This window comes from Indicator indicator, chromosome 15 (assembly GCF_027791375.1).
Source record: "Indicator indicator isolate 239-I01 chromosome 15, UM_Iind_1.1, whole genome shotgun sequence".
Lineage (NCBI taxonomy): Eukaryota > Metazoa > Chordata > Aves > Piciformes > Indicatoridae > Indicator > Indicator indicator.
Window position 1 is genome coordinate 13,393,716 of NC_072024.1, and position 22,898 is coordinate 13,416,613.

Here is a 22,898-nt window from a genome sequence, read left to right on the forward strand (position 1 = left end):
CTGAGATATTGATTATAGCTGGTCTCACTTATGAATTCCCATTGCCAGGACAGTACTCTGAAATATTTAATGTGGTAGGTGAGTAGACTGAGTGATCCAGTCCCAACTCCTTACTTGAAAATTCTATTGCTCTAAAGCTAAAGAAAATATTTGAAAGTTTAGAACTGTGCTGTGTCTTGTGGAGATCCCTTACATAGGGAAACTAGATATGTATAAGAGAAACAAATCTAATACTGGGAGCCAGTTGCATCCTTTTCAGTGCTTCCAGGTTTGTATTTTAAAGGCCAGACAAAACAAAGATGAATTTCAGTTATGTACTTCAGGCTCTCGAAGCAAAACCCCTACATTTGGAGCATTTTAAACCACGGACAAATGTCTCTTTTCAGTTGGGGTCAGAGTGAAATGGAATGAAATACTGTATGGATGTTCCTGATCTGCTCAGAAAACAGGAAGCTGGTGATTTAAAGCTACTTTGGCTCTTGTTATTTGATCTAATGGGTGCAGATCATTCACTTCTCTGTTGGTTCTATATCTGACCTTTTGAAGGAGATGCAATTCTAGCTCAGTTCTTGTGGGATCTAATCCACCCCTCCAATCACCTAAGTGAACTCTAGTGTTATCTCAGCCTTTTAAAGTCTGTTCTGACATTGATCTTAACTGAGATCATACCAAACTATTTCGATCCTGGCTTTTTAGTTACGGATTTTTCTCCTTCTCTCCAGAATCACAGAATGTCAGGGGCTGGAAGGGACTCTGAAAGATCATTTAGCACAACCCCCCTGCCAGAGTAGGATCACCAATCCAGATCACACAGGAATGCATCCAGGCAGATCTTGAATATCTCCATAAAGGGAGACTCCACAACCTATCTGGACAGCCTGTTCTAGCATTCAGTCAGTGAAAAATTTTTCCTCGTGTTTCCATAGAATTTCCTGTGCCTCAACTTCCACCCACTGCTCCTTGTTCTGTCATTGGGCACCACCAAGAAGAGTCTTGACTCCATCCTCTTGGCATTCCCCCTTTACATATTTATAAACACAAATGAGGTCACCCCTTAGTCTTCCCCTTTCCAAGCTAAAGAGCCCTGGCTCCCTCAGTCTCCCCTCATAAGGGAGATGTTCCACTCCCTTAATCATCTTTGTGGCTCTGCACTGGACTTTTTCAGGCAGTTCCCCATCATACCTCTTGATCTTCTTTCTCATAATGTTGTGTGGATTCTCCAAGAATCCACAGGCATTGATACGGCATTTGATTTGAAAAATGTTTCAATTACAATCTGAGAATAGCATTTCTTTTGGTTTTGGTTAGCAGCCAGAGGTTTAGGGAACTCAAAAATTATTTGTAGTGGTGAAAGCTCATGGCCATTGTTATTTGTATAATTAGGATTTCAAGAAGGAATGCAGGATTTTTGTTACTTTCCAGAAACCATGCAGCTGCTAGATTTATTTTCATTTTTTCCCCCTTTTTAAAAAAATAATCTTTCCATCTATGACATGTGACCAATTTTTTGCTGATGTGTTTTGAAAGCGCTTTATATTTTGGTTGCTGAAGGTTTTAGTTCAGCCAATAGACTTCTATACTCCTCTAACTTGATCTAAGTTTCTGCAATTTGTTCCCCTTTGAGTTTTTCTTTTCTCTTTTTTTTTTTTTTTAATTTATTTTCTTCAGTCTTTTCTTAGTATTGCATAGTTTGTGGTGTTTGGAATAGGCATAGAAAGATTTGTCTGAAGTCAAGTAGCAGCCTTTGTGGAAAAGGAGAAGGTGACAACACCAACCATATATTTATGAACACTCAAATCTTTGGAAGAGTGCTTTCAGGAATTATTTATTCTTTTTAGTATATGGAATGTCACAGACTAGAAGATTTCATAAAAAGAATTGGAAGACAATCACTTAGGTGCACAGATGAGCATGTAGTGCTACACTTTTGATGGTGTGGGTGCTTAATTAAAGTGTTCCAAGGTGTGGGTGCTTGTTGGTTTGCAGATAGTATATATGTGTTGCAGCACAGATGATGCAAATATCAATGTAATTGTGGCCATGATAATCTTAAAGTCTCAGGAACAGAAGTAGAAGACTCTCAAACTTGTGGTAATTTCAAATGATATAAGTTATGTTCCCTGTGTTCACTTTCTACTTTATGAATTGCAGACTTTTTTAGAAGTCATCAGTTGACAGGAGTGCAGGGCTGTGATGTGTGGCTTTTTCGTTTGTGATGCACTCCTGTGCTATTAATTTTTTTTCTCTTTTATTAATAGGTGACAAAGAAAGTAAAATCTATGCAGATGTTCCATAATCCTGTGACTTATGCTATGCAGGGTGACAGGGTAGGTATCTGTGTCACCCAATTTGATCCCAAACTGCTAGAACGAGGCCTGATTTGCACCCCAGAATCACTTCACACCATCCATGCTGCAATAATTTCCCTGAAGAAAATCCAGTATTTTCGAGGAGCTCTTCAGACCAAGGCTAAGTTCCATATCACAGTTGGTCATGAAACAGTTATGGGAAGAGTGATGTTTTTCGGTCCAGCCCCTGCTGACTTCAATGAAGAAATTAAAGAAAATTTTTTTGATTTTGAGAAAGATTATCTTTATCAAGAGGAATATTTGTCTAAGGACTCAAATTCTTCAGAGGAGAACAAAGAAAATGACCAGGCAGAAGTCCAGCTCCCAAGACAGCAGTGGGCTTTGCTGGAGTTTGAAAAACCAGTCACCTGTCCTAAACTGTGCCTTGTGATCGGCTCCAAGCTGGATACAGATATTCATGCAAATACCTGCAGGCTGGCATTCCATGGGGTACTGCTCCAAGGCATGGAAGACAAGAACTATGCAGAGACTTTCCTTCCAAAGCTGAAAGTGTACAAACTGAAGCACAAAGAAGGACAGGTGGAAAGGGTAAGCTGTCTCTTTAATATATTTGTTCTGTGCAAGTACATATATTGGTGGGCTACAGAATTTTCACTGTTCTGTTCCAGAGTCTTTATACACATTTTGCTTATGTTTGTACACAAAGTGTGTTACATTTTGTCTGCTTGCAAACAGTCCAAAAAAATCATTGATTTAAAGTGACTAGTTTATTCAGTTCAGTGTTAGTAATTTGATGCTGTTTTCCCACTGATCCTTTTGATGTCTGGCTGTTCTGTTCCTGCAAACTCGCTTGCTTTGTGTACCTCCCTAATGGGCTCATCTATTCTCTACTCAGTTGACAAAACTTCCAGCTTTCCAGTGACATATTTTACACAGTTGCTCTGTAGTAGACTAAAAATGTAAAGACAGTGTAAATCAAAGTAGTGTTATGTTAAATAACACAAACCCCATTGTATTTTGTGTTTTCATGTTGTGTTTGATAAGAACCTCCATTATCAACATCTATTTTAGTAGGCCTTGCAGACCTGTTGCATGCATGGTTAATGCATGCTGTTTCCCTATTGCACAGGTGTTATTCTGTTATAGTATATGTACTTGACCCACCTCATTGTGGCAGGAAATAGAGGTCTTTTCTGGAGGAATTAGCATCTACAGTAAAAATTAATTGGGATTTTTCTTACTGTCCCTTCAGTATGTATAGACAAATTGTTTGTAGCGGTTGGTATGGTTATGTTGCTCTTTAATCTTTCAGCAGTCTATGGAGAACTGCTTGTTTCTACATCCCATGATTAAAATTTCTTACGATGAACAGGTTAGGTGGAAATGTGCACTATGTAAATAATTTAATGGCTTACATCTAAATGAACAGAGTTGATGTAAATTTTAGCAAACATTTACTTAATGTGTTAGTGTGGTAGACATTCTAGTAACTTTGGGTAAAGAAGTATTAATTTTTATTTTGCTAATCCAAAACCTGATTGTTTGAACAACACATTTAGCATTCTTACTCCTTTTCAAAATTCCATAAAGCTGTGTTGAGTACTGCATACCTTTGCGGTGGCAGACTAAACACTCAGCATACTTGACCACATTTGCTGTTTATCATGCAGGCTTCTTGAATGCCTTATTAATTCAATAGTAAAAAATAAACCAAGATCCCTGTCAGGACATGATTTTGAATTAGTGAGGTTCTTTTCGAAGTGCCTCACTGTGTTAATTGAGCAAATGGGGGCAGCTCTTTTTTCCTGATTTTCTCTAAGGTTTCTATGTTGCTCTTTTAGCTGGTGGTGGTGTGTGTTGGTTGGTTGTTTTGTTTGTTGTGGTGTTTGGTTTTGTTTTTTTTAAAGAGGTTTTTCTTTGAATTGCCAGTGCTGACTTTGAAGGCTATTGTTTTCAAAGAAACTTCAGACTTGTAGTGGTTTTTTGGATGCCAAATTTGTCACTAGGAAGGAAGGTAGTTGGAAGGAGGATATCTGTAGTAGCTGTCTGAAAATGTTGTCTCTATTAATATGGGTTATACGGGACACTCAAAATCATTGGTCACTCTTCAAGATTTTGGTAGCAGGTAGATGGTTTCCTTTGTTTGAAATGGCTGGCTACCTTTCCCTTTGGCTGATGGTGATGTTGAACTAGAGCAATGGGGCCAAAGTATTGTGTCCCTAATCTGTGGAGAAGCTCTATACTGAAGACATGTTCAGATACCAGTTGTCCTAACACTCCAGAGCTATCTGAGCTCGTGAAGCATTTGCCTTTTGTCTTCGCTAAAAGCTTACTCACTTGTGCATGGCTCATGCTGCAAATACTCAGGGAGACCTGATTAACCAGCTCCTTTTTGTTTCTCTGTGACTGTAGGAACATAGGTAAGAACAGAAGTTTGTGTGACCCACGGAGACACACTCTGCTTGTGTTTTTGTTTGACAGAAAAGAACATGTCTCAGAGTCTTTGTTTCCCAGCAGTGCATGGCACTAGTCTGAGAGTTGCAGACTTGTAGAGTACCAGCTGTGTGAGTATAAGTTGTCTGACTGAGTTAAGTTTGCTGTTAGCCTTGGTCATGCATTTTTAATTGGCTGTATTTACTCTTCTTTTCAAATCCTTTGCCATTTTTTGTGTTCTGGTATTCATTTTACTATGTACACAATGGAATAATGTTAATCAAATTATGCATATTTTATTTTCTGGTCCAGAAGGTAACCAGTATATACAAGTTATTTAATATTTGACCAATGGAATAATTTTAGGAAGATATAATAGTGAACTGTTTTGATATTTTCTTGTGTCTTTTAAAATACAGAGCTGGAGATTTTATTATTTTATCCTGTCTTCATAGTGTGTCACATAGATTGCTGTATTTGTAGGCCTTGACTACTCTCTATGATTACTGATTGGCCCTGCAAGTGAGCAGTTGCCATTGAATAGTGTTTGCAGGTGAGGTTTGATCTCAAATGCTGTCTTGTGGTACTGTAGGTACTCAAGAGTTGTCCTCTTCCCCGATGTGTGCTCAGAGTATGGCACAGCAAAGCAACACTCATGGGCTAAAGTCACAGGGACGTGCCAGGATTTGGGAGGGTTGGTGGGAAGAGGATTGTGCCAGTTATAAAGGATCTGCTGTGGGAGTGTTTACAGCACTGGTTGAGGTTGCTAGTGTTAAGCCTGTGCTTTTGCAGAGTGGAGAGCAGCAGGAACAGTTGGGTGGTACAGTGGCTTATTTTAGTACACAAAGTCACCAGCTAATAGAAAATCTGAATCAGCTGGTCCCACCCTGCTGCTGATGGATGGCTGGAGATTAGGATCGCTGAATTGAGGGTGTCTGTTCTTGGCACTGATACAGGAAAATTTCTTTCTCTATTGAGCAAGGAAGCTCCCCCCTCCTCACCTTCCCTGGGGAGGCATAAAAAATAATAATAATAATTAAAAAATACGTGTTAGCTTCACGAGAAGTGAACCTTTCCTCCAGAGAATACTGCTGGGGAAAATTAGCTTCATAGCTTCCTGAAAGGCTGGGAGAGAGGGAGACAGGGGTACGTAACATCCGTCTTCGGGTTCAGCGTGGAGTAGAAACATGCTCCTGTAACTGGGTTGTAGTGGAATTTGATAGTGCTGGTTTGTCAAGTGCTGCTGCCAATCTGATGTGAGCTCTCCCAAGCCCCTTCACTTGCTGAATAAAAAAAAAAAAAAAAAAAAATCCCTGCAGCTTAACTACCAGTTTACCTGAGAGAAATCAGGCATTTATAGTTTGGCATTACATTCCTGTTCTGATTAATGACAGAGCACTGATGGAATAGTAAGAATTGTAAATTCATTAAGTTTCAGCGTCACAGTACTGTTGTTCTGTACCCCTTGTGCATGGCACATCCTGGATTTTAAGGTTATTTTTTTATTTAAAGAACAACATTTATTCTCAAAGAGTAGGGGAGGGGGGATTTGCTCTCTAAGAGCAAGTGTGACATTTTTGCTGTTTCACATTGAAATCAAATCCATGAACTGGTTAAACACCGTATTTTGAAAAGTTAAAAGTAACCCTACTTAAATTAGCAAAAGGTCTTGAATTAGTACATTTTAGTGAGAATTCATTCCTGAGCTTCCTGTTTTTCTCCTCTGATCAAGTGATGATAAAGGTTCTAAAAAATATTGAGGTACCCTTGCACTTCTTTTTGTATTGCTCACTGTTTCCTTTTGGTTTCTTGCCTCCTTAACGCTGAAACCAAGTGGAGCACTGGGAGAGAAAGAGTCAAAGCCTGACTACTGAGCTTTGAATTCACCTGTCTGCAGTGTATCTTTGAGCCTCTTTTTTCGCACCCTTCCTTATCTATTGGCTGATTTTTAATTTTATTTTTTTTTTAAGATATATCGTATTGTAGGATTTGAGAAATTTGTCTTCAAAACATTGTCTGAGATGCGTAGTGCAGAGCACTTGCTTCTAAACATGCTAGGATTACATCTTGGTTAGGAAAAAGTTGCATGATTCAAACTGCAATTATGGTTTTATCTGATGTTTCTGAACTGTCATAGAAGTGTGTGAATGCTCCTGTTTTGCTTTAGTCCAGATTTATTTTGGGGTTAGAGTAAGTCTTTAGGGATTAGTTTCAAGGGAAATGGAAATCTGCTATTCCCTCAGAAACAAGGGGTTGCTGGCAAAGATTTGTATTTGCTTAGATTGTTGATTTTAACCGATGTAAAATACTAGCCCAGTTTTATCTTGTGGAGAGGACTGGAAGGAGAGGACAAGTTCAGTGGAGAAAGAGTATCGAGCGTCTTTCTGGCTTGGTTATGTGGAGGCACGGACTGTTGCCCTCTAGACACTTCATTTTTGCAAAACCTTGGCTGCCTGACAGATGTACTTTTGATAGGAAAAAGAGCTTGGCTGGCAACAAATGGCTTGTACTGATAAAAATGTAAAAGCAAGGCTGAGTGCAATTATGAACACCAGTGTCGCTTTAAGGAGCGTGGTGTCAGAATCTTGGTGAAAACAGGGTAAATGAAGTGCTGTGAGCAAAGTTTGCTCCCCTGGATCTGTGGTAGTGGGTGTGAATATGGGCTCACTGAACTATAGCAGGGCAGCAGCCCCTGGAGGCTGAGACAAGCAAATTAAACAGCAACTGTTGTCCTCGGTCTTGTGCTTCTGGAGACAGATTTCTCACCAGTCAGCTCTTCTGCAGTTCTGTGGGCGAAGAGACTTGTATTAGTCCTAACACTATCTCTGAAATATCTTCCTCTCTGAGTTTTACCTCTGCACAGCGTTGCAGATTAATTCCAGTCTGACTCATGAAGCAGTTACTCAGTTCCTGGGATAAATCCCTTCTATTTATCACGCTATTTGCTCTTTGCCTTCCTTGGCCATACAGGTTGAGTACAGAGAGTTTCAACTGGAAGGTGAACTGTAGAAGTGCATCGTGCTTTCCTGCATGACTCAGATATTCTGACTATTTTGAAAGTGTTTGCACAAGCAGGATTTGTCTTGGGATGGTTGCCACAGGGTCCTATTGTCAAAGATGCTCGTAAATCAGTAGCACTGTGGCAGAAACGAAAGAAGGAAAGCTCTCTGCCTTGCTTGTAGCACAAGCTGCACCTTCTGCACTTTCAAGCTTGTGTAGTGAAAAATATGTGTGTCTGGGCTGTGATTGTTTCCCATTTTAAGCGTAGCAGAATATTTTCCTATGAAAATGGGCTTGTCCTTTCTAAAGATGCTTTCTCTGGTTCCTTAGACATTAAGAAGAATCAGTTATCTTTATGTATTTTGAAGTTTCTAATGTATTTTTCTTGTTATTTGCCTTGCTTTTAGTCTTTACTTTTTTGATAATAATCACTTTGGACTTGTTTCTTCAGTAGTTTCCTATCATGTGTCACATCTGTGGGATGTCCCAGTTTTACTCATAACCACTCTGTTCCCAAGTTTTGTGCATTGCTGGATGGTGGGTTTTATTAGTGTGCTAATTCTTAAAGGGACTGAGGCCATCAGGTAGCTAGCATGTTTAATTTCTGAAGGATAGAAGAATCACTTATTGCTTAATAACAACATGGTAGTCATTGTTTGAGTATTGGTGTCATCTAAGTATCCCCAAGGAGAAGGAGCAAGATGTGAAAGCAGGGTGAGTTACCAGGGTTTTTATCAGAGCATCTCTTCTGAAGCCTGAATGGAAGAGAAAAAGCTTTCAGCATCTGTGTGTGTTTTTTCTTCTTACAGTAGGATATAAGAGTTGTCAAATAGTCTTTGTCACCATTGCTTAACTGATCTTTCTGGCCTTTCAGAAGAAGAATGAAATATTGTGCAGATGACTACTACTGGTAAGCAACTGCAGGAAGTTTGAGAAAATGGTATTTAAATTTCTTGATGACCAGCAATGACCAAGACTGTCCTTTAAGGAGCTAAACGTTCTCAAAAGCTGTGGTTGTGAAAATGGCATCTTTTAAACAATTATTAGACACATTTTATCCTTTTAATTCTTTATAGATGTTGGAGGGAAAACACCAGCATTTAGTATTCCAATTGTGTCAAGTTTATAGTAACTCAACCACAGTGAACCAAACTGGCAAAGGAAGGTACAAAGGAGGAAAATGAACTCACCCATGCGTGAATAGGAACATCCGATGTGGTTCACTTAGGGGATGAGACCAGACTTCTGGGGAGGTTGCCTGTGCTTGGAGAGGATGTAAGTTAGTATGGGAGTGCCAGAGTATTCCTGTCTGGAAAGATTCTTGAGTAGTGGATCATATGTGGGCATCACTGGTACATTATTTAGGGAATCCTTTCAAGATACCTTACCGGTAGTACCAGAAATTGTTTCAGAGTCAAGTCTGTACACTGTATTTAATATTTTTGCCACAGAAATACTGCTCCTTGAATTTTCTATTGCATGGTTGCAGCGCTGCTAGGAGTGAAGATCAGTAAATTTTACCTGCTCAGATAGTTAGATACTTCCACCTAGCTTATTTCTAGATAAAGGATGTTTCATTGACTCACTAGGGCTAATGTTTCATCTGCTCTTTTCTCACAGTCACACTATAGTCCCAGCTGGTTAGCAAGTAAAACACTGCATCAGCCAGGCCACAAGGCTTTCTTGGTGACTAATACGGTGTGCAGGCTCATGCGGACACAAAGTGAGTAGAAAGGCCAAACTGTACAGTGAAAGCTGACTGAATGCTGCCTGCAGGCACAGGCAGTGACCTGGGCTGTCTGCAGAACCTTCTGTGACTAGCAGGGAGAAGTTGTAGCTGTCACTCCATGTACTGTAAACATGCAGACGCCACAATTAATATTTTTCCTGCTTTGAAGTCTGAACATGAGTTTGCTTGGTTCTGCTTGGCTGCTGATGGTATGCTAAATACAGTAATAATACAGAGATGAAGGCAATCAGGTGAATAAAAGTGCACAGCACATTCACTAGTTAAAATGCACTGTAAAATAAGAATAGAAAAGATGCATTTATTTATTGGCTGCTGTTTAGTTTCTCAGTAAAAGGGTTTGAGAAGCTTAGTGGGGAAAGGGGGGAAGAGGAAGGGAGGGCTGTATGCTCATTAAACAGAAATACCATTTCTGTTAAACAGTACTGAAAAAAGAATGGTGATGCTTACTGACTGACACCACATATGGATTAACAGAGTAGAATAAATTTGTCATGAAAGTGTACCAGCTAAGTCATGCAATCTGCTTGCTTACTCATATGAAAAAATGGCATTTTGTTCATTCACCAACAAAAGCATGGCTTGCTCCACATGACTGGGTAGTAGAATTTTGCAAGGTTTGAGTAACACCTATGGTTATTTTTATATTATTAAATTTAAAATACAGACATGCTTTTGGGTCTTGCAAGTGTATGGACAGCTGGTCTTGATTTTTCTGAGGTTGTGTAAGAGTCACCTGTGGGGGAATCAGTTTGTCAGCAAGGCAACCAATACACCATTTTATTTATTGGATACCAAAGTAAATTAAGAATGTTACTTAGGCTGCAAAATCAAGCACTTGAAAGTTAGGAAATACCAGATTTACAGTTGCCTATGCAACATTAATTCTGTTCCCCTGTGCGCTTAATAAGGCAGGATTCCTGTGAAAGTTTTTTGGATGTGGTCATGTAAAGACTGCATCATGGGGCATATCAAAGAGGGACAGGAATAAGGTTGTGTGGACATCTGGCATTTCTTAACTTCTCAAGTGCCCAATTCTGCAATTTCCTAGGCATTTTTAAAGTAAAAATGTAAAGTAAAATTAAACCTACATATTACTGAACTGTAACCATCCCTCTACTGTACACCTTCACTAGGCTTTGAGTTAAAAATATTCAGCAGTGTAGCACAGAGTTGTGCTGCTTGATACCACAAACCTTGTTAACCAAATGGCAGAAGGAAATGTTATCTAAGAGATGTGGTGGACTATTGGACTTTGGGCAGAGGATCCACATAATGGACTTAGAGATCATTAGGGGAGGGGACAGACTTGTGATGATGTCCATGCAGTGTCTTCAGAAGGGAATGAGAGTCTGTGTCAAGAGTCAGATCTGTGCCCTTTCTTGGCATCAGTTGCTTTAGACAGCTACTTTGCAGGCCTGCCATCATTGACTGCTTAATTTCCAGTGGGGTTTTTGTAAGCCTCTATTTTTTGTTCTTTGCTCTCCCCAAGCTATTTGTGGGCAGTTTCCTATAGAAACAAATTAAATTACTGTCACTATACTTTACCTACTACTATGTGCTGGATCTCTGCACTGTTCCAAATGAAACTTGCCAGTCCTCACTCACATTTTCTTTTGGATGTGTAAGATCTCAGTCATAGAGATACTACCAGAGTTGTCCTGGCTGCTCAGAACTGTGGTCTGGGAGGAGCCCTCTTCAGTTTGACCATCTCTCTACATCCTCCTTTCAAGGACAGGTCAAGAGTTCTGCATCTACAGAACAGCCTCTTTTGTGCCCTGTGCTTGCACAGTAAGTATTAGAAAGTTTTTCAGTCTTCATACTGTTTCAAGCCAGGGCTGGCTGGTCTGGAGGTGCAGGTCCTGAGCAATATGTACATAGCAACAATCCATAGCCTCTCTTCCCTCTCTGATGTTGCTTTTAATACATAGATTGGAGTAAAGATGAATAAAGTCATGATATCAGCCAATTCCTTCTCACCTAGTAAAATGAATGTGTACCTAGCTAGGCTTTTTGGGATTCAGCCCTTCTAAGCTTCGAAGAGGCAAAAGAAACTTGCACTATAAAGTTGCATAATGAAGTTAATGCCCTATTTGTACCATGTGTGTGCCTAGGGAATGCCAGTTGGTGCTTTTGAAATCTGAACTGGTCTGGTTCTGCAGTTCTTACTTGTCCTGATTCAGTATTCAAGGCTCTTTTTCCACCGCTGTATCCATTTTAGCCAGACTGTAGTGGTGGCAAAATGCTCAGCAAAGTGAAAGGTGTTTATTGCTGCTTGTTAGATAATCTCAAATACAATTGTCTCTTTACTGAGAAGGCAAGAGAAGGGTAAAGAAAGATGCTTCTTGGAATCAAGAAACAGGCTGTGGAGAGATGAGACAAAACATCTGAAAACCAGAGTTAGTGGATATTCAGAGATGGGAAGAATACTTCAGAACGTATTGGAGAAGATAAGCCTTTAATCTCCATTCCTTTCTCCTGGATGAATGTTGAAAGGCAGAAGTTTAGTTTGTTCACTTGGATGATGGTGAGAAAGAAGGTCTTTAGAGCCCACACATATCAGCCCTTGAGGAAACCACATGGCTGACCAAATCATTCTTGGTACCAAGTAATTCACCTAGTTCTCAATTACAAGCTGTAAGCTAAAACAGTCTTCAGAGTCAAAACAATGGCAAACCCAATCGTCAGTGAAATCCTCTGTTCCTTTCTCCTTCACCCTTTTTGCAGCCTCATGTACTGTAATTTTTAAAAAAGGCAGGAATTTGCAACCTCCCAAATATTCCTGTTTCTGACACAGAAATGGAAAGTGCTTGAAACAGTTTTCTAGAAATAAATGAGCTGTCACTGATCATGATGAAGATGTCTCAAGTGTACTTTTTCTAAAGTACAAAAAGGCAATAAATATACTTTGTATTTTCAGTGTTAGTCATAGATTCTTTTTGTTCTTTTTCCCCTCCCGATGTTTTCTACTTTGGTTTCAATGGGCCATTTATCAGTTTGCTGAGAGTAATCCTCAGAACTGGTTTTATCCTTTTTAAGAAAATTGTTTTATTTCTATTTAAAACCATATAATTTTAGATTAAATCAGATAAAGTTGTTCTTTCTCTCTCTTTCCAGTGTTTAATATTCAGTGCTTTTACTTTGTCTCAAACCTTTCCTCATTTCCCAGCTCATTCTGGTGCTGCTTTGTTCCCTCTTGTGTTTCTGTTCCAGTTCCCCTCTTCCTTCTCCCCTTTTGTTTTTCCACAGATATGTTAAGACATGGAGTTTCTTGTTCTCTAAATGTGTGTGATGAATTGTTTGAGAGGGTATTCAGATGATGGTAATTTTTAAGTTATCTTTAAAATAAGGGTGGTTTAACAGGCTAGACAGTATTGTTTCCTATCCCTGCTCAAAGGGAAATTGCAGTTATTTTTCCTTGCACTGAATGCCAACTCATACCATTAACTGTGGTTGTGCAAACAATCTACAGTAGCATAAGCAGTACTTAGATGGGAGAGCAGGAGGTGGTTAATTTTTTCTGTGAATTTCTTGGTGTTAGCAGAAGTGTTATGTGCCAGAGATGCACATACTTCACCTATGGTTATAAAGTGTTGTTTACTTTTTCCTGCAAACACAAAAGCCAAGTGGGAAGGGATATTTCATAAACTCTGTGCTATTGTGTCCTCTGGTCTAAGCCATAAAACAAGAGTAACAGAGACATTCCCTTTGAACTTGAAATCCCTTTCTAAGCTGCTGATCTAACCTAAGTGAGAGGAGGAGACTGTACTAGCCAGAAAATTTTTCTGTTCTGGGCCTTTCTAACCCCCCCCCGCCCCTTTTCTTTTTTTTAAGTCCTTAAGTGAGTTTGATGCTGCACCTCTGCCCATAAATTTAAAAAAATATTATCCTAATGTAGGTCAGTGAACTGAAACGCCACTGTACACCATGGGGGATTAAAGTCAGAGAGGCAGCCCTCTCCCACTCCTACTAGGTCATATGACAATATAAACAAGAAGTGCAAGGAGCCTTCAGCTTTTTCTTGCCCTAATCCTTTGTTTATGCAGCACTTAAACTGACTTTTGGGGTCGTCTCTGTCTGGCATTAAAGCCCTAAAGCTTTTTGAAGTTTCCCTGAAGTTAATAAAATTAGTCTGCCCTCATCGCTAGGCCCCTTGCTGCTGCTTCAGAGCAGACTGCATATCCCTTACTGTCTTCGTGGCGTTTGGCTTTTTAAGTTAATAATATTTTATAACAAAAAAAAAAAAAAGGAGAAAAAAGAAAGTGTTTGAGAGAAAAGCAGAAGGATCTCCCAAAAGGCTGTTCAGCTAATGGGCAAAGTGATTGCCATTGTAGATGTTCTGAGAACTCGAAGGGGATTAACTTAAAATCCAGTGATTGAAGGTAAATTGCTGGTAAAGTAATTGGAAGTGTTGAGTTTCAGTTGGAGAGAACAACATGCATTTCTGTGCCTTTTTACAAAGCAGGCTAAAAGGAAGAATAAACTTAATTTTTTCTTACGGTTCAGAAAATGAGGTTTCCTGTGTAGCAATTACGCCTCCTTCACCTGTTTGTTTTACCAAAGAAACTGATCAGTTATGATAGTTCCTAGGTCAAGTATTCTCTTACTATTTAGGCTTCTTCTGGGATAAATTGGTGATAGGATGACATAGAATGGGATGCATAATATTTAGCCTACGAGACTGACACTTTGGGTCACAAAGGTTTTATTCCAAACACTCAGGCAAGTCCCTGATCACTTATCTCAGCATCACTACAGCAGTTGTAATTCTGATGGCCTTTATACTTGCCCAAGGAATAATGGTGATATGACAGAACATACCAATCAACTTAAGGAGGGATTTTTCTTACAAGTTGAGCACTGGACTAAAAGGAACAATGCAGCTGGAACTCTCACTTCCTTTCCTAAACTGCATGTACAAGGGCAAGACCCTAAAAAAGTACATTTACTTACAGAAAGAGGAGAGATTTTAAAGTCAAAAGATATTAAATGAGTATGGTATACCTAAATGGTGATAAATTTTGTTGCTGTTAAAATCATCAATTGTAGGTTATCATTACCTCTTTGCTCAAAGGAACATGGTCCTGTAACACTTGTTCACAGGAATAATTCTGAGTTTTTCCTGGCAGCCTTGCTGGGAAGGCTCCAAACTGAACCATCTTAACCTTAGTATGATTGCTTGCCCTGTAATTCCGTTTTTAATTACGTTAAAGATAACTTTGAAGTGCTCTTGGAAAAATAAAAGATGTTTATGTTGTCTTTAAAGTTGGCTTCCTGTGCCATTTTTGGGAGATAACTATAAAAATAATAGATGTATGGAAGATCTTCACTGGAGTATAAGAGACTGTATTTCAAACACAGGGGTTGGAAGGTCATAGCTGAAGGTGGAGGAGGGAGATGTTCAGTTTTGAAATTCTTGTTTTAGGAAGAAAAGATTCATAGGAAGAAATAACATTTCACCAGCTAATGTAACTGGAAAAATGATGAAGGTTTTGAGAATGTAAGTGCTGCTTCAGGTTGAAATTAACAGTTTGTTTTTCTGCTAGTCTTCTATTTCATACCCAAAGAAAGGTAAGTGTACCTGAAAACTTATCTTCCCCCCTACTACCATTGGTTATCAGTGGCTGTAGTAGAAGACATTATTCGGTTTTAAATTTAAGCTAGAGATTGCCAAGCAGTGATACCATTGCTAATGGTTCACAAGCTGTTTTAAAGCAGTGCTTGTTGAGGGGGTATGAGAGGGCAGACACACCAAAAAACTGCAAACCAAAACAACCATACAGCACAACTAGAAATATGACCTTTTGGGAAAAGATGAGGGGGTAGATGTTCAGGCAGTTAATGCTCTTGAGACATCTGAATGTTTTTGCTTACAGCCTTGACTCTGCATTCGGCTGGAAGCAGAGCTGCCTGTACTGTTGTCTTCTCCATGTGAAAGAAGGAAGAAGGGTTGTAGATGCTTCTCATCCTGCAGGTGCACATAGTCTGGGACAGATGTGGTGCTACCAGTGCTCTCTTAATATTGCACAGCCTTTTCAAGGCTCTTTATAGGTGAACAAGTAAACCCTATTTAAAATAAATGAATTTCTGATGCCGGATTTTCTGCCCCAGTGAGATTGATGTTAAAAAAGAAGCATACATATGTGATAAAGTAACAAACAACAAGATTATGGATTTGAGTCTGCATATGCACTCCTCTTTATGCAGGGGACTTCAGGGAAGGAGAACAGCTTAATAAACCAGCAATACTTTGAGTCATCATTTAAACTGAATAAATGGGAGTGTTCAAAGCTGTTTATAATTCTTTGCTGTTCTGAGTCACTTTGGTCTTTGAAACCTTTAGATTTACCCAAAAATTTCTAATATATGAAGAAGAGCTGCAACTTTTGCCACCAAAAAAAAAAAACAACTTGAGAAGATTTAAGTAAGATCTCCTTATTTCCTCTGATGAGTAAATAAATGTTCCATGTGGCTATGAGGTAGAGTAACTCCAGGCATTAGGTATACAAGGATATTCACACCTACAGGATTAGGCTCACTTGACTGCACTTTATACTTTGTAATGCCTAAGGGAGGGTTGTTTATCTTGCCTTACCCACCAACCTTGCTGCCTCTTGTTCCTGATAGCTTAATTAAGAATTCAACTTGTGAATGGTTCTTCCCACTGGGTTACAAACCTTGAAATTAAAATTGGATACAATGGTCATAAGGCTTTTAGTTTAACAAATCGATGTGTATGTAAAGGTGAATATTTAAAAGGCTCTATTTGGAAGCTCTGAGTAATTCTGTCATTTCTTTGGTAGTGTAGCTATTGAGTGCAAGTCTGGAGCTAAGAGACAAAGGATGTTTATGTAGGTGATAATGTACTTAGCTGTAGGGTAAGTAATGGAATAAACTTTTTGTGAGCATAGGTACTTAAGTGACTTTCATAGGAAGGTTTCAAAGCAGAAAAGAGATTTTAATTAACTGATCTTCACAGCATATTCTGATGCATGTTTGTTCTTATGCTGTAAGAAAGGAGGTGAAAGCAGAAATCTATTAAGTCATAAAGTCTTCTATCATTTTAGACACAAATTCCTTTAATTTCAACAGTTAATATGACTCATCAATAACTTTGTTCATTTGGGGCTCAATGGCTTTTCTAAGGGCAGGGTGGTAGAAATCACCAAACTTAGTGTATCTCATAGGTATAATTTTTCTTGTCACTTTAGATTGTGGACTCATGAAGCCCTATTTCTTTTGCAGGTGATGGATGATTACAGTGTGATCGGTCGCTCATTGTTTAAAAAGGAAACAAACATCCAGATTTTTGTGGGTCTAAAAGTCAAACTATCTACAGGAGAAGATGGAATAATAGATGGTGGGTTTGGCCAAAGTGGCAAATTTAAAATCCGAATTCCAGGTAGGTGCTTATCGTCAAATACGATAAAAATACGTCAAGTGTAGACAATCTTTCCATATTGTGAGTCTGAGTGTTACCAGTAGTCTCATGCAGTTTTGAGATCAGTTCATACCCAGTTTGGCCACTGATGATTTGGCAGATTGTACCTCTTCTAATTAAATGATGGTGGCTGTGACTTACACATTGTGAGATGGAACAGCCTGAAGCCACATCTCCTGCGTTAACAAACTCTGGTTTGAAAATGACTTCTTGTTAAGTATCAGTCATATAGAGATCATGGAAATCTCTCCTCTCTTAATATATGTATGATTTGAACCAGAGCTCTTCTGCACTAATCAAGGAAAGCAAATCTGCAATAATTTCTACTTATAGCTACTTATTAAATATAGTGGATATCAAGTTCCTTAAATTGACTCTGTTCTGCATGTTATTTCCTAACTTGCCTTCAAGCAAATAATGCCTGATAAATGTGTTTTTGGAGATCTTGAGAGGTTTTTTTTTTATTGCTGGTGTCTCCTGGTTTTATGATGTTATGTATTACTGTATTTTTCATCCTTGGTGAGTTACAGAAAAGACTTATGATCATGGGGAATGATGGATGCTAGAGTTTGTAAGTGTCACTACTGTTGTGTTGGGTTTTTTTCTTCTTCTTTTAAGGCAGGAAAATTGTTCTGAGCCTTTTCAAAAGGCAATAATAGGTGCTGCATTTAACTCAGATTGTGGGATAAGATTTTAACGATACTAGGAGCAGTTTTGTATTTTTGTAGTGTCTTCATCCCATTTGTCACTAGTTAATCCTCTACCCTCTTTAGGAAGATGAGAAAGATTACTTCTGTTGTACAAGTGGAGAAAAAATTTTCATGTTCTGTGACAGCAAACAGTCACATAGCAATTGATCTGCAGAGAAAACGAAAGTTTCCTTGTTGCTTGCTGAATATGGACTATTTTTCATTTAACTTAAGGCTTGATGCAACTGCGCTAGATTTGACTCACAGCAAGGTTCCTTTCTCCTTCCTGCCGCAAGATAATAATTTCTGACTAGACAGAAAAACTCCTGTATTCTTTCTTAGCTCTAATTCCAGTTCTGTCACCAAACACTACACTTCACAGTTAGATCTCAGAACCCAATTAGCAAGCACAGTGTATATTTAAAGAAAAAAAATGCACCACATATATCTACGGGTTTGCATTTTCTGGTGTAGAAAAGCTTTTAAGTCTTCACTTGAGATAGGTGCCTTTAGGTAGGTGGTGAAATGATGTGTAAATGACCTTAACACTGAAAAGGATTCCAGCTGAAAATCGAGATAATATCTTGCTTAAAGACGTAGTGTTCTTAGTAGCATTTCTTTCCCGGAGGCAAAAACATGATGAAAGAGAAGAACAGGAGGATGACATTTATGTTGCCATTTCCACATTTTGGGTGGAGGAAATGGTTCTTCATGGGATGGGGAGAAGCCTAATAAGTAGTCTTTGTCACTGTTGTGCATGTAAGTGGGAAATATAATTGCAAACCAGCAGTTGCATTAAGGAAATCATACACAGATTTAGAAAATTGCTTTTTGCTTTGTGTGTTGAGTTAGTGGAAAGAAATGATACCTTTCACCAAGGTGTTCATTATCTAATCTTGGTTATGCTTTCCTGATGTTTAACAGTAGATCGTGAAACAGAGGACCCTTTATAGCTTGTTCTTTCAATGAGAAGAATATGTAGTAGAATACTAGAATTTAATACCCCTTTAAGGCAGGCAGAATAATAGAACTCAGTTTGCTTTTCTTTAGTTTGCGTCAAACTTGGGTACTCTTGTTGTCTGGAAGGAAGAGGCAATAGCTAAATTAGCTCAGGCTAAGAGTATCAAACAACGTATGACTAGCAGGGGAAAGAACTGCAGAAGGACCTAAAAATCTGTGTCTTTAAGAGTTGCAGAGGTTTGTGTGTAGGGGGAGGGCTATTGCTGTGATGCTGTTTAAGTCAACTGCAGTTCACATTCCTTTGTTAGGTCAGTGTTGCTTTTTTAATGTGTCTGCATCCTGTTTGTGGGTTTTGGGTTTTTTTTATTAAATTTAACTGATCAGGCTCTTTTCTTCCTCCTTCCCCCCTCTCTGTCCCCCTCACCTTCAGCTTTGCCTCCCCTCATATATATTCCCTTTTACAGATTTCTTTTTTGAAGAGCTCTTTTTAATTTTTCTGAAGTTATTTTCCTGCGTTTCCTTCACAAATGTATTAGGGAGTGGGAGGGAAGGGAAGGAAACGTGCAAGCTGAAAAGTGCCTTGGATTGCCTCAGCCTGGCACTCAGTCAGTCCTCTTATTTAAAACCAGTCAACCTCTGGAACTGAATAGCTTGTTTGAGTAGTTATCCTGATGATATCTGAGTGCTAGTTTTAGAAACAAACCTCTAAATAGCCATAGAAATCAGGTAGGTGTATCAGAGACTTGTCTTGACTACTGAAGTTAATAGCAGACCGTGGCACATTGCAGGGTGTTATATGGTTCCACTGGTGCCAACCACTTCCAGCACCATGCCCACTCCCACAAGCAATTGTTGGGCTCCCCAGCTGTTGTTCCATAGCCACTTGGAAATGACTTGTGTTTGCTTATAGATCACAGCCTAGGAACATTGTCTTACGTTGTCTGTGGGATGAAACTTGGCAGACCTTACAACTGGTAATGGCAGAATATGGATCTGTTTCTTATTCTGGCACTGCTTGTGTGCAGCAGTAAGTTGGATCCTTCTCTCTGCTCTTCTGCTCTGCAAAATGGGGATAATTACTATCCTTTTGGGGGGAGGAAAAGGGGAGAAGAAAAAAAAAAAGAAATCTCTGATTTAGATTTATTCCAGACTTGGAGCATTAATATTTCTTGAAAAGGTTTAATTATCTTCTTTTGCAGTACAAAAAAACATATCTAGAGTACAGCATGCAATTGGAAGTCTCTTAGTTGCTGAAAGATGTCAGCAATTTGGAAGAAATTCAGGGAAGAGCAGCAAGAATGCTGGAGAGGCTGAAGGGATTGATTTATGAGGGAAAGAAGATGAAAAGAAATGCATGAAACTTGGCTAAATGATGTCTAAGTGGGAGATATGATTATCTGCAAGTATTTGAAGAACATAATGGAGAAGAAACCCTTAGGGTGGTCCAACGAGGTAGAAGTAAAGCTAACAACACAAAATAAAGCAAAGTGTAACTTGACTACTGATAGATGTTATTTAGCAGAGATTTCTTACACTGCCAGATCATCTTTGCAGTGGAAGAGGATGTAGTTACATTTTGAGAATACTCATGTGTAGTTTGCCTGGATGTTTGCTAGTGCCTGTGTTGGGGTGAAATGGAGAGGCAGCAGGGTGGTGGAAAATAGAAGGGGACAGTGTCTTTTTCATTTTGTTTCTGGTTTTATGCTCAGGAATGCTTTTGTTGCTTGAATGACAAGGTTTAACCTGCTTTCTACACTGTTTGCAGCAGCACCTAATTAAAAGAAAAAATAATAAAAGAAGTATTTGCTGGCAGATCTGCTATTCTGTAGGTCTAGGTTGTGGAGCTGTTTGTGCTTTAACTGAGGAGAAAGTTTCAATGCATGTTAATGGAGAGAATGATGCTTACTTTCCAGACTAGTTGTATGATCAAATACATAAAAAAGAGGGACATAATCTCTAAACTCACAGGAGAGTTTTGCTTAGTTTAACAAGCTGCTTAAAAACCAAACAGGATTTGAAAGCCAATTTAAGCTACAGTGCTTTGTAAGTTACACTAGCGTGTGTGTATGAGGGAGTGAGCTACTGATGGAGTGCTTCTTGCTGAGGTGGATGATACGGGGCAGCTGTTTTACTTTTAAGTGGCAACCCTGCATTATACAGTCAAGGTAAATGAGTGAAAGGTATTGTTCAACTTTGAAATGAAGAACGAGTTTAGGGAGGCAAGAACTGTATGTTTAAGTGTCTTATTCTACAGAAGACAAAAACTAATAGTGACAGTCTTTGGAAAATCTTATTTCAACATACATTGCACCTAGGAATGTCATGCAAGTCGTTCAAAAAATTTTGGAGGAAAGTTGAGTGAATTGTTTGAATAACAGTGCTAATTGTGGATTTTATTTAACTGCCTTTCACCCAAGAACTGACCCTGTAAAACTCTGCTTGGTTTGCAAAATCATCATCTGTTGACATCATCTACGAGATTGGCTTGAGATATGCCAGTTTCATTGGTTTTGGCTTGTTTCATTTGTCTTGTGCTTAATTATTGTAAAATGTAGCAAGTTTTAAAATCTAATTGGAGCATATGTCATATCTCAGGCATAGTTCACTTTCCTTTCTGTCTTGACTGTCTAGCTGCTGGTGAAGTGTTCGTCCTTTCTGAGGCACTGTGGTGTGTTTGACCAAGATTCTTTTCTTCTCTTTGGCTCAATACAGTAAAAATTGCTATGCACAAGATGAGTTCAAAGCTACCTTATTTCTTAATGCGAAAGAAGCAGTGCATATCTAACACTCATAACAGCTGAACACATTTCTGAATTGAGCAGGTTTGAATGTAATAAAAGGCACACTTTTCATAAGAGGAGATATAAATGAGAATATTAGAATATAAGCTTTTATACTTTGCTATTTTTTCCCCCCTGTGCAGGATAACAGTAGTTTAAAGTTTCTTACAGCAGTTGAAGACAAACTCATTTGTGACCTTCTCTTTTGTTGCCAGTAACTTTTTACCTTGCATTCATGTTTCTTGCATATAAGAGAGGAAGTCTGTTTTCACCTTTTCTACTTCTTGTTGTGGTAGAGGGTTTGAATGTGCTATAGAAGTTCTGTAGTAATAGCACAAATGTGCTCCCTAGTTCAGGGAACACAATGCGTCTGGAATCCTACAGTTGTAGTCTAAGATGACATAGTGGTAAGACTTAAGCAATGGGCCTTATTCTTGAGAATCCCTTGTATTCCATTGTGTGAAACCAAGGGTAGAAATAAGTGTGTGTTTCCCCCATAGTGTGTTGTGGAGATGGCATCTTTTGGTGGGTTTGTGTTTTGACACATCCCTTTACTGTTGGATGAGACCCCTCCCTGGCTTGCGAAGTGATTAATGACATAGAGGGAAAGCTTTTATGTAAGAGCTGTAGGTGAGCAGCACAACTTCACATAATTACAATTCCAGTTAAAAATTCTAAGTGTAAAAGTGAGATTCAGTTATTTTTTTAGCATTCCACTTAAGCGAGAGAGACTAATAGAGGTTAAATGGTATGAGAGAAATCAGTTGTGCAAAGATGGGAAAATGCAGTAGTAATGTAACTTGTGTATCACATGGTTTTCTCTAACTTCCCCCTTCAAAAATATCTTGCTTGGTTTTATTTTTAATTTATTATTTATTTTTTTGTTATTCAAGGCATGCCTCACTTTCCTCAGGTGGTTCCCAGCACTTCAATGTAGCTGGCATTTGTGAAAGATTAGTTACCAGGTTTTTCTTAAACAATGGTAAGAGACAAGCTTTAAATAGTTGAGTGCAGATAAATGTTGTAATTTGGAGGGCAGTCCTTACTGACATCAGCAGCAATGGGGCAGTTAAATCTTTTCACTTGCACTGATAATAATTAAACATTCTGTCACTAAGCAGCATACTTTTTGTGGGAGATCCTGACATTTGGAATCCTTTGCTTGTGTTGCATTATAATAGGATAATCTTCTTCTCTTAGGCCAAATGGAATTTAGGCACATTTAATGTCTATGTTTGCCTGGCCTGGCTCCTCTTTTAGTAAAAGAAAATAAAAAAAATGTTGGCTGCAAAGGTCTGGTGGGTTGCCATCTCTGTCAGTATCAGGTGAGGTTGAGAAGGATTTCAGTCAAGAGGAAAAACAAAAGCCCAAGGGCAAAGAAATCTGTGTAGCTGTGTTTTATTTAAAAGCTGGAGATTAGCTCTGCTTGTTCTTTCACAGTCTCTTTTCCCCTACCCTCTAAAACAAACAAAACCTAAAATCCTTAAGGGGTGCTTCAAGCATAAATCTCCTTCTCTCCTTTTTGTGAGAGTTGGCTAG

At 38.8% G+C, this 22,898-nt stretch overlaps 1 protein-coding gene across 1 annotated transcript in view; it reads left to right on the top strand.

The window, feature by feature from the left end:
• The window catches only part of EEFSEC (eukaryotic elongation factor, selenocysteine-tRNA specific), a 124,526-nt gene that overhangs the window by 66,845 nt on the left and 34,783 nt on the right, over positions 1-22,898 (top strand). Inside the window, exons 5-6 of the mRNA XM_054387378.1 lie at positions 2,259-2,897; positions 16,735-16,891. Coding sequence (XP_054243353.1) covers positions 2,259-2,897; positions 16,735-16,891 — 796 coding nt within the window. The remainder of the gene's footprint in view (positions 1-2,258; positions 2,898-16,734; positions 16,892-22,898) is intronic.